The sequence below is a fragment of the Erythrolamprus reginae genome, chromosome 4, assembly GCF_031021105.1.
Source record: "Erythrolamprus reginae isolate rEryReg1 chromosome 4, rEryReg1.hap1, whole genome shotgun sequence".
NCBI lineage: Eukaryota > Metazoa > Chordata > Lepidosauria > Squamata > Dipsadidae > Erythrolamprus > Erythrolamprus reginae.
The window spans coordinates 25,194,958-25,207,199 of NC_091953.1; the positions used below are offsets into that span (position 1 = coordinate 25,194,958).

Here is a 12,242-nt window from a genome sequence, read left to right on the forward strand (position 1 = left end):
ATGATACCAGATCAAAACGTCCATCAACAGACAAGAGGACCAGCGCACGCTCCAGAGGCATCTGCAATTCCCTCCGCAGGATTCCTGTCAGAGTTAAGCCCCGCCCCGCAAGCAGCTGCCACGCCCCTTTCCCCCTCCCCCGAGGAGCCGCTCCGGATCAGCCAGAGGGCGAGCTATGCTGGGGAAGGGCGGGGCTGAGGCTGCCTGCCACCGAGCCCCGCCCCCTTTGGCGTCCTCGCGAGCGGCTGTTGGTGCTCGTCGGCCGCGGATTGGTTGGAGCCGCCGCTGCGCTTCCGGCGAGGCGAGCAAAGATGGAGGCGGTCGGAGCTTGAGCGCGGCTGCCCTCGAACCGCTGCCCGCCATGGCGGACGATGCTGAGCTGGAGAGGTGAGATTAGAAGGCGGCGGAAAGGCGGGAGGCGCTAATGGCCCCCTTGCTATGCCCGCCGGCTGCGTGCCAAGCAGAGGGCGAGCCGGCACCCTTTTCTAACCTGGTGGACTTCCGTCCTCCAGAGCCTGGCTAAGGGATTATAGGAATTGTATCCCGGCTTCACGGGCAACAGTTTAGCCTGGAGAGATGGTGGGCTCTGTTCTATTTCTCAGTCAGCGATCCTGCCTCACTGGCTAACCGTCTAGTGCAGTGTTTCCCAACCTTGGCAACTTGGAGATATTTGGACTTCAACTCCCAGAATTCCCCAGCCAGCGAATGCTGGCTGGGGAATTCTGGGAGTTGAAGTCCAGATACCTTCAAGTTGCCATGGTTGGGAAACACTGGTCTAGTGGGTGGGTCGCTCAAAGGCTTCCCAGAATTAAAGCTGCAGGTCTAGTCCTAGTAAACAACCATTGAAATATGAACCAGCAGTTTTCAGCAACTGCCCCCCAAAAAAGCCAACATGGTTCTATGTCACACAGTGGCCCACCAATTGTCCTTGGAAATCTTGAGCAGAAAGAGAAAGCAAGACCCTCCCTTTCCCCTGATCCCCAACAAATGGTACTCAAGGGACTCCTGCCTGCCTCAACCAACATAGAGGCAGCACATGGACATCCGTTTCAATAACCAATATACATAATACTAGTAAAAAATAAACATTAGGACGGGACGGAAGGCACGCTGGCGCACTTATGCACCCCCTTGCTGCCCTCTTAGGAATTGGGAGATCCAGTTTTGGTCACCAGGATGCAAAAAGGATATTGAGATTCTAGAAAAAGTGCAGAAGAGTGACAAAGATAATTAAGGGGACTGGAGGCTAAAGCATATGTTGCAGGAACTGGGTATGTCAACTTTAATGGAAAGAAGGATTAGGGGAGGCAAGATGGCATGTTCAATATCTCAGGGATTTGCCACAAAGAAGAAGGAGTCAAAATATTCTTCAAAGCACCTGAAGGGCAGGACAAGGAGTAATGGGTGGAAACTAAACAAGGAGAGAAGCAACTTAGAACGAAGGTGAAAATTCCTGACAGTTAGAACAATTAATCCGTGAATGCTCCAACACTGGAAGTCTTTAAGAAGATGTTAGATAACCATTTGTCTGAAGTAGTGTATGGTTTCCGCCTAAGCAGGGGATTGGAATAGAAGACCTCCAAGGTCCCTTCCATCAGGGAATTGCAAACTAGAACAGTTTTTGACCTGGGATATTTTCTGGAGGCATTGAGGAGTTGCCTAGACTTAACTCAAATTACAGAAAGACCTGGACAGACTAACACAGTGGGCCCACACCAACAAAATGATGTTCAACATCGACAAGAGCAAAGTCCTTCACCTAGGTAAAAAAAAACCTGGACACACATACAGCCTGGGAGAAACCCCTCTCAGCAGTAGTGACAGCAAAAGAGATCTCGGAGTCTTGGTGGATAATCAACTAAACATGAGCCAACAATGTGCAGCAGCAGCCAAAAAAGCCAATACAATCCTAAGCTGCATCAACAGGGGAATACACTCCAAGACCAGGGAAGTCTTAATACCACTCTACTACGCTCTGGTCAGACCACACCTGGAGTACTGTGTTCAGTTCTGGTCACCACACTTCAAAAAAGACATTGAAACTCTGGAGAAGGTGCAGAAAAGAACAACCAAAATGATCAGGGGTCTAGAAACCAAGACTTACGAAGAGAGACTGCGGGAACTGGGCATGGATAGCCCAGAGAAAAGGAGGGCCAGAGCAGACATGATAGCAGTCTACAGGTATACGAGGGGTTGCCACAGAGAGGAGGGGATCACTTTATTCTCCAGGGCACCAGAGGGCCGGACGAGGAACAACGGCTGGAAGCTGACAAAGGAGAGATTCAACCTGGAAATAAGGAAGAACTTCCTGATGGTCAGAACGATCAACCAATGGAACAACCTACCAGCGGACGTTGTGAACTCCAATACTCTGGACATTTTAAAGAGGAAATTGGACTGCCATTTGGCTAGGATGCTATAGGGTTCCTATTTAGGCAGGGGTTTGGACTTGATGACCCGCATGGTCCCTTCCAACTCTAACAATAAATAAATAAACTGTGATCAAATTCCTGATGTTCTTTCCTGCCCAGAAAGAAATATTGGGTCCCAAGTGGGAGTGAATGATTGATGCTTTTAAAAAAATTATTATTCCTAAAATTTGGGGGGGGGGGGGGGGTGTTTATGATGCCACTTTTTATCTAATTGTAAAGTTCAGTCAGGAGGGTTCCTGTCAGCTTGTAGTGACCAAATCAGCAGTCACCAACCTTTCAGACCTCAGGGACCATTAAATTCATAGTTTTAAATCCTGTGGACCATTAATACGATTATTTTAAAAAGAAAAATGGTATTTAGTGCAATGCAAATCATGCAAATATTTTTTTTGCGGACCACCAAATTTTTCTCATGGATCCCCAGTGGTCCACAGACCACTGCTTGGTGACCACAGGACTAAATGGTAAAACAGTTACAAAGTCTAAAGTAAATAATCCCAATTCTATCCCTCTAACTATGCTGCAAATGTGGAGATGTTTATAGGAAATATATGGAGATTCTGCGATCAGGAATTGGAACAGCTATTTAATGTGATTGCAGTTTATTATAAATGTGATTGATTGAATGAGAAGATAAAGCACTAGGGGCTATTTTCTCTAATATTGGCGCTACAAGTCCAACACTGTTCAAATTGCAGAATTGTAAACAATACATCTTGTGCCAAAGACGTTTTGGACTCACAAGATATGAGACAATCAGATTTTACCAAAAGGGAAACCAAATCTATTATGTATAAAGTTTGCAGCTTTAAATAGGAACATGCAAACAGTGTTGAAAGAGATAGCTGATAAAGAACTTCAGATTGGGATCAAACAAGAAGAATTAAACAAGAAAAATTCCAAAATAACATACAAGGCCACAAGATAACATTTGCCATGTAGAGACAAAAATTCCAAATGAGTGTTATCAATATCAGGCAATTGTAAGGAAAATTTGTCAGTCACGTAACATATTTTGTGGTGTACTTCAAAGATAACAATCTCAATTTTTAAAATGACCTAGAAAAGAGAAAAAACAATCCAGTACAGATTTTCTGTAGAGTAGTATTTACCTACTGCTATAGAAATAACATTTTAAACAAGGATCTTCCACTTCCTTTAACCTGTTGATCCTTTTTTCTTGAGATTCTACATGCCATGGTTGTCAACAGATGGATTCGTGAATCCTGACCTCCCATTACCTAGCATGGCTTTGACCAATTGTAACTTGCATGTGTTTTAGTAAGAGATAAGGTGGAGAATAGGGCATTTTCTTTGGTTGTACTTATGTCACATGTAGTATCACTCGCTAATGTAAGATGTAATATGAGTCAAAGTTGCTTGATATTTACTTGAATACCACACAAAAAAAGCTAAAGCATCATTTTATTTAAAGCTTACTCTATGCATGCTGGGATCTTGGATCTAAAGAGACAGCTTGCAAGCCAACTTGCTGTTTTCTGTATCCCATCAACCATTATGGTAGCTACATGTGTTGGACTGATACATCCAAGATACAGTGATGGCAAGTGGTGTAACTCCAGTGTGATCCATTTTACAGCTAGAGAAAGTTGACGAGGGAGGAAAGAATAAAAGAGCTGAATGTTAACATAGTCTGAAATGCTTTTTTGTTCTCAAAACCCCTAATTCTATTTTACAGACTACTTTCACTCAAAAGAGATAATGGTACACAAAGGGCATGATACACACTACCATAGCTCTCTTATAAAATGTCTCTGTATATTAAAGCATGCAAGAAGGCATCTCAAGATCTTTTTTAAAGTCTCTTTGTTCCTGTGAAATTCTTGAAAGGCTGAGAAAATAGGTATAGTGAGTATACCGAGACTCACTGCTCACAGTCACTCATGCCCTCATCACCTCGAGGCTCGACTACTGTAATGCTCTCTACATGGGGCTACCTTTGAAAAGTGTTCAGAAACTTCAGGTCATGCAGAATGCAGCTGCGAGAGCAATCATGGGCTTCCCAAGGTATGCCCATGTTACACCAACACTCCGCAGTCTGCATTGGTTGCCGATCAATTTCCGGTCACAATTCAAAGTGTTGGTTATGACCTATAAAGCCTTTCATGGCATCTGACCAGAATATCTCCGGGACCGCCTTGTGCCGCACGAATCCCAGCGACCAATTAGGTCCCACAGAGATGGCCTTCTCCGGGTCCCGTCGACTAAACAATGTCGTTTGGCGGGTCCTGGGGGAAGGCCCCGACTCTCTGGAACCAACTCCCCCCTGAGATTAGAACTGCCCCCACCCTCCTTGCCTTTCGTAAACTCCTTAAAACCCACCTTAAAACCCACCTCAGGCATGGGGGAACTAAGACATCTCCCCCGGGCCTATACAATTCATGTATGGTATGTTTGTGTGTATGTCTACTTTAATAACGGGGTTTTTTTTAATGGTTTTAAATTATTAGATTTGTCTTGAATTGTTTTATTGTTGTTGTGAGCCGCCCCAAGTCTACGGAGAGGCGCGGCATACAAATCTAATAAATAAAATAAATAAATAAAGGGCAGAGGTCAAACACATCTTTTTGTTTATCTTCTTCTTTAACCCTAAATCAGTTTAAAATGTTTTTATTGTAATTGACAGAAATACCTCAGGCCTAATGTTAGGATAAGTAGAAGAGTGAGGTTAAAGCCTCCACCACCACTAGACACAAGAACAGTTTTTTTCCGAACGCCATCACTCTACTAAACAAATAATTTCTTCAACACTGTCAGACTTTCTACTAAATCTGCACTTCTATTCTACTAGTTTTTCTCATCATTCCTATCACCCATTTCCTCCCATGTTGACTGTATGACTGTAACTCGTTGCTTATATTCTAAGATTTTTATTAATATTGCTTCTTCATTGCTTATTGACTCCTGTGACAATCATTAAGTGTTGTACCACATGATTTTTGACAAATGTATATTTTATTTTATGTACGCTGAGAGCATATGCACCAAGACAAATTCCTTGTGTGTCCAATCACACTTGGCCAATAAAATTCTATTCTATTCTATCACCTAGAAAAATATCTGCTGGCATGCGAACCGTTGCCCTAGCTCAACTCCAAAGAGCACGTATGTGCCAGCCAGCTGATTTTTGAGTCACACAGAGGTTCTGAGTGGGTGTTTTTGGCTTCCAGAGAGCTGGGGATGGGGAGGGAAGTCTTTAGAGCCTGATGAGGGCGAAACACGAGCCTACTGGGCCCACCAGAATTTGGGAAACAGGCCGTTTCCTGCCGCCAGAGGTGGTGGTGCGGAACCTGTTTCCCCCTACCCAGGCATTGAATTATGGGTGTGGGCACTCGCACATGCAAGATAGCGCACACACAGGCTCTTTCAGTACCAAAGGAAAAAAAGGTTCGCCATCACTGACCTAGAACAATCTGGATTAAAATCAATTTTCCACAATTGTTTGTTTGTTTGTTTGTATGTCGCCCCTCTCCATAGACTCGGGGCGGCTCACAACAGCAATAAAACAATATACAACAAATCTAATAATTTAAAAGTCACTAAAAAAAACCCTTATTAAAAAGCAAAAACATACACACAAACATAACCATGCATAAACTGTATAGCATTAAGAGCAGGATTAGAAAAAGAGCAAAAGATTCAAATGTCTGATAAATTAGGTAGCAAGTAAAGTAAGGTGTGTATGATGACTCCACCATCATCTATTACAGGTGAATGTTGTATACTGATAGAGTTGTGAGAAAGGTAGATATATTCTTGCAAATAAAAGTTAATGATCAGCATTGCAACTTCCCACTTAAAAATAGACTTTATAAAAAAGTTTATAAAAAGTTAGGTACTTTAAGGAGATGTACTTGGGTTATCTTATCTTGTGGGTACCTTATCCAGTCTATAAAGTTACATTAAGGATAAATAATGTAAGTATAATAAAAGTATATGCTATCATTCTAATGGGAAAATTAATCCACACAAAACCCCAATATTGGTCAAATTATTCATGATCACAATACCATTACCAATCTATCTGCTGGTTCCCTTGTGTCCATAAGAGATTTTAACCAACTTCAACATAATTAAAATTAAAACATTTTTTCCCAATAAGTGTATGCTGTTCTCCTAAACAGCTCTATGTATCAATTGAAGGAAAAATCGAGTAGGGGTATCTCAGATATGATGAAATAAATCTGAACATTCATCTTTATATTTCCACCACAAAAACTGTGAGAGTGGTTTGGTCTGAGAAAGAATGATTAATCCAAAATTACCCAGCTGGTTTCTGTGCCTAAGGGAGGATTAAAATCATAGGTTACTTGTAGATTGGCACCTATACCTAACTGGCCCTCTAGGCCAGTGTTTCCCAAGCTTGGCAACTTGAAGATATCTGGAATTCTGGGAGTTGAAGTCCAAATATCTTCAAGTTGCCAAGGTTGGGAAACACTGCTCTAGGCTATCTAGCTAAATATCTCAAGTATCTGTTCAATGACTCATTGGATTTAGAACATGAAAGATGATTATTTGCAATCTGAATTTCAACGATTATAGTTTGATTTTGATTTAGAGACTGCAGTTGGAGTGAATTGTAATAATCTGCGTTACTGTTGGATGAAAGAAACATATCCACAACACAAATGTATTGGAAGAGATGTTAAATTAATATTTGTTCTTAATATTTAGGAAAGCAGTGGAAGAGCTATTGACAGAAGCTAAGCGTGGGAAAACTAGAGCAGAAACAATGGGGCCCATGGGCTGGTAAGTTCTTTAAACTAAATATAGTAATGTTACAAAATTATATAATGTGTGTGTGTGTAACATACTTTTTGTTGATAATGAAAAGGAAGGGAGACTAGTATAGATCTATTTCAAGATCTCATCAGCTAGCCATACCCTTACCGGGATTTGAACCTGGGAGTTTGTCTGTAAGGCAGCAGCTTTAACCTCTAGAGCAGTGTTTCCCAACCTTGGCAACTTGAAGATATCTGGACTTCAACTCCCAGTATTCCCCAGCCAGCATTTGCTGGCTGGGCAATTCTGGGAGTTGAAGTCCAAGTATTGGGAAACACTGCTCTAGAGGTTAACTATGGGTTCTCTTCCTCTCAGGGAAGAGTTATATATATATATTTTCTGTCAAATCAGCCTGGTATACCCAAATATGGGAGGGAGCATACTGCTTTCCCTTTTGCCTCTCAGCCCCTCCAGGGGCCATATCCAAGGCAGTTAAATTTTTATAGCCAACAAACTATATTCTAATATATAGTATTTTTTGTTGCTAAGTAGACATAACTAAGAATAAGAATTAGTTTCGTTTATGTGTAGTCTTTCTTGCTTGTTTGGAAATGATGTTGCTCATTGTCTATTATATTCAGCATCCTGCTGTATTTGTCTTAAAGCATTTGAACATATTTTTGGATAAAATATTTCTCTATACTTCTGAAATGAAAACAGAGATATATGAATGTCCATCTTAAGTGCCATATAGGAAGAAAAAGAAGGGAATATATCTCAATACAGTGATACCTCGTCTTACGAACTTAATTGGTTCCAGGATGAGGTTTGTAAGGTGAAAAGTTTGTAAGACGAAACAATGTTAATGGAAAAACGATTAATGCGTACAAGCCCAAATCTCACCCCTTTTGCCAGCCGAAGTGCCCATTTTTGCGTTGCTGGGATTCCCCTGAGGCTCCCCTCCATGGGAAACCCCACCTCCGGACTTCCGTGTTTTCGTGATGTTGCGATTTCGCTGAGGCTTCCCTCGCTGGGAAACCCCACCTCCGGACTTCTGTGTTTTTGTGATGCTGCGGTTTCGCTGAGGCTTCCCTCGCTGGGAAACCCCACCTCCGGACTTCCGTTGCCAGCTAAGCGCCCGTTTTTGCGCTGCTGGGATTCCCCTGCAGCATCGCGAAAACACAGAAATCCAGAGGTGGGGTTTCCCATGGAGGGGAGCCTCAGGGGGAATCCCAGGAGCTCAAAAACGGGCGCTTTGCTGGCAACAGAAGTCCGGAGGCGGGGCATCCCAATGGGGGCGGCTTGGGTTTGTAAGGTGAAAATAGTTTGGAAGAAGAGGCAAAAAATCTTAAACCCCGGGTTTGTATGTCGAAAAGTTTGTACGACGAGGTGTTTGTAAGACGAGGTATCACTGTAATTCCATTCTTCCTGTTTCAAAAGAGGTCTCACTTGGCCACCTGTCAGAAGGTCTTATGTTTATAATGGAAGTAGATTATACTGGTGCTCTGAAGACTCCAATAACCCTGTTACTCTTGGATGATATGGTATCTGATTACAAAGTGTAGAAACAGTTTTACTAAGACTTTCTCTGGCTCCTGCTAGTGCTTTTCTTCTTGAATGTAAGTAATAGACTTACATCCAGTGAAAATTACTTGTAGCTACTGTGGGATGGATGAGTTGTAAAAACAGGTTTTACTGGATGCCCTAATTTTATCAGATCAAAATACTCTGGCAATTAATACTTCATTTTTGGAATACTAACCAACCATAATAATTTATTTATTTGATTTTTTTTTTATGCCGCCCTTCTCCTTAGACTCAGGGCGGCTTACAACATGTTAGCAATGGCACTTTTTAACAGAGCCAGCATATTGCTCCCAAAATCCGGGTCCTCATTTTACCCACCTCGGAAGGATGGAAGGCTGAGTCAACCTTGAGCCGGTAATGAGATTTGAACCACTATCCTGCAGATCTACAGTCAGCTTCAGTGGCCAGCAAGTACAGCACTCTACCTGCCGCGCCAGCCCGGCTTTCCAAAAAAAGTTACAGGGAAATGTCAGGGAAATATCAGAGAATTTCAAAATGCTTTCCCTGTGGACACCCTATGTCTAAGAGTGAACATAATTATGTACTAAATATTAGAATCACATAACAATAATTGTTTCACTTTGTTGTGAGCCGCCCCGAGTCTGCGGAGAGGGGCGGCATACAAATCTAAATAATAAATAAATAAATAAATAAATGTTTTGGGTTGTGTATTTAATTAACGAATCAAATAGCTGAAGCATGTCGGATTTAAATTCCTTGTTTGAGTGTAGCCGAGGAAAAACTGTTAAATCTTTTACACTAAAGCACCAAGGTTTGTGCCATGACAAATTTATTGTTGCAAATGCTTCTATCTATTTAGAGTTTATTTTGTCACAAAAATGGCTATAATTACATTTGTAACAGATGTGCAGAAGTCACTAGATATTCTGTATCTTTTAATGAAGAAATTAAGTCTTTGATTTTGGGGAGGGGGGCAACCCCGTGATAAAACGGCTGTGTCTTGACTGCTTCTTTCTGTACTTCAAGTCTACACTAGGTGGCATACAAGGAAAGCCAAAAAAAAGTAGCTGTAGTACTCATTTTGTATATTTTTAATGTTTGCTTTTGGTATATTTTGGATATTATATTACTGCTTTTTGATACTTTCGCAGGATGAAGTGCCCCCTTGCCAGCACAAATAAAAGATTTCTTCTTAATACTATTAAGAACACATTGCACTCATCAAAAGAGCAAGACCAAGAACAGAAAGATCAAGAAGAAAATAAAGAATCTGAGCCAAGTCAAAGCAGGGAAGAAATGAAACCAAAGAGACACAGACTGCATCCTTACAAACCTAGTTTTCGGTCTAGGAGACGGGTCAGCTACTCTCCTCCCAGGCACAGGTATAAGCACAAGCACAGGAACCAGCACACAAAGGACGAGGACGAAAAGCGATCCAGCAAAGAATGAAAAAACATCATGGCGAAGAATATAATTAAGCTATTAACTCTGGGGAAATGTTTATTTAACTTTGACTTGAAAGTAATTGCTCAGTGCAAATATCTGTTGTAACAGTTTAAAGTTGAGTCCTTATGTAACTAAAAAATGATTCTGTGCTTCCTTTCTGTTACCATCCCACCCAAAATTAAATTTTGATGATTGTGAAGACTTTTGTGCTCAGATATTTTGGAAATTATCTCTTAGACCATGTGTGGGGCAGCTGTCTATATTTCTTCACTGCCTAGAACCGGGGTTCCCAAACTTGGCAACTTTAAGATTTGATGACTTCAACTCCCAGAATTCTCCAGCCAAGAACTCCAGGAGTTGAAATCCACAAGTCTTAAAGTTGCCAAGTTTGAAGAACTCTGGCCTAGAGAAAGGATTTCTCTGTTTGATGTTGATCAGAATCATAGTGAAGGAACCTCTCCCACTGACCTCAGTGCAGTAAGGTATGATCATTTCCTGCTATATACCCTGTTTTCCCCAAAATAAGACATCCCCTGATAATAAGGCCAAGTGTTTATTTCGGGGTTCAAAAAAATCTTATTTTCGGGGAAATACTGTAGTACAATATGTAAATATACTTTATAACTCTGTTCAGAAAAGTTCTAATTTATTTTGTGTTCTTATGTATGGATAATTCTCTAGTCTAGGCCATCACTTTATTCAATTTGAATATATTTTACCATAGTTAATTAATTTAAAAAAAGATTTACATGGTATCTAAATATTATAAATTATTCAGCTTGAGTTAATTAAATAACAGCTCCTGTGGGCACGTGTGAAAAATATCTATTCATCTCAAAATAAAATGACTGTATGGATTTACCTTTCCCAACACCAAATGATTTGGTGACTTGACTCCGATGTCTCAATTCATATTTTTTCCCTGATCATAAAGTTTTTATGTTTTGAATTCATCTACTTAAAATGATGTGCATTTCAATGCTAATAAATGCAATGAAGCATTTTTTTCCTGTATTGACAGATAATTAAAATTGTAACTCAGGAGTTCTATTTTTAAAATTCTGAATATGTAAATTGCAGAAAGACGTTGAACAACCTGCAATTTATGCAGTTGAGTCAAACTCTCTGGTTTTCTTATTATATAATTGATACTTTATTGTATTTTGAGTATTCTTTTTCCTGAAAATAATGAAATTAGATAGTAACTGGTCAGTGACCATCATTCTTGAAATAAAAGTGAAAATATCCTCAGCTGTCTGCAGGTACCATACTGGTTTCAGCATATATTTGTGTCTGTTCCATTTAAAATTCACACCCATTCAGCATAATAGTATAAATCCACCTTCAGTTTTACTGATAGCACAGCTTGAATAGTAAATAACTGATAAACTCAAAATTGAATATTCTTTATTAGAGATGGACAGTTGAGGGGAAAAAAACCCTGATTGAGATATAAAATACAGGGTTGATGAAGTGAAAAGATAATTACAAACTGCTGACATTTGCCAGTCCTTTTAAACTGCAATTCAGAATGGCTAAAAACAATAGGACAGATTCTGTTTTTGGTGGAAACTGATATAAATAATACAAAAAGTATGTAAGAGAAACCAATAACTATGAAATACAGTAGATGTAGATGCTGGTAGATTACAGAGAGAAGAGTAAGCGTCAATAATCAAAATGCTAAAACCACTACAAATGTTAAACTTTGTCAATCTTCTATGTTTTTAAACTACAAAGCTTGCTACTGGTATCAAATATGTTGCAGCCTTGTTACTGCCTACTGATAGATGTGCCAAGTAACCATTCTACGAATCAGCTAAGTCGTCTTGAGAAGAGCGGTATAGAAATCTAATTAATAAAATAAATTAGTTAATAAGTGCCCAAGAATTGAAAGATCCTCTCCTCAATTGTCTTCTTAACTGAAATAATATTCCAGAACAAGCTTTATTAAAATATTTTGGTCAGAGCCCAACACTTTGAGGTTATAAAATTAGAGATAAAAAGTATTTTACGGTATGTGTGTGGTGTGTAAAAGTGGCCTATTATATATTTTGCTATTTTATTTTCTGT

At 40.2% G+C, this 12,242-nt stretch overlaps 1 protein-coding gene across 1 annotated transcript; it reads left to right on the forward strand.

Moving 5' to 3' along the window:
• Positions 1 to 266: 266 nt before the first annotated feature.
• POLR1D (RNA polymerase I and III subunit D) lies at positions 267 to 11,420 on the forward strand. The gene is made up of 3 exons (XM_070749844.1): positions 267 to 387; positions 7,128 to 7,202; positions 9,875 to 11,420. The coding sequence occupies exons 1-3, from the start codon at positions 362 to 364 to the stop codon at positions 10,170 to 10,172; spliced, it is 399 nt and encodes a 132-aa protein (XP_070605945.1). The 5' UTR covers positions 267 to 361; the 3' UTR covers positions 10,173 to 11,420.
• Positions 11,421 to 12,242: the final 822 nt, after the last annotated feature.

Excerpts from the sequence above, each read along its gene's own strand:
- POLR1D (XM_070749844.1), top strand. The coding sequence starts at position 362 with ATGGCGGACGATGCTGAGCTGGAGAG. Across the intron at positions 388-7,127 it reads GACGATGCTGAGCTGGAGAG|GAAAGCAGTGGAAGAGCTAT; the intron begins GTGAGATTAGAA and ends CTTAATATTTAG. Across the intron at positions 7,203-9,874 it reads ACAATGGGGCCCATGGGCTG|GATGAAGTGCCCCCTTGCCA; the intron begins GTAAGTTCTTTA and ends ATACTTTCGCAG.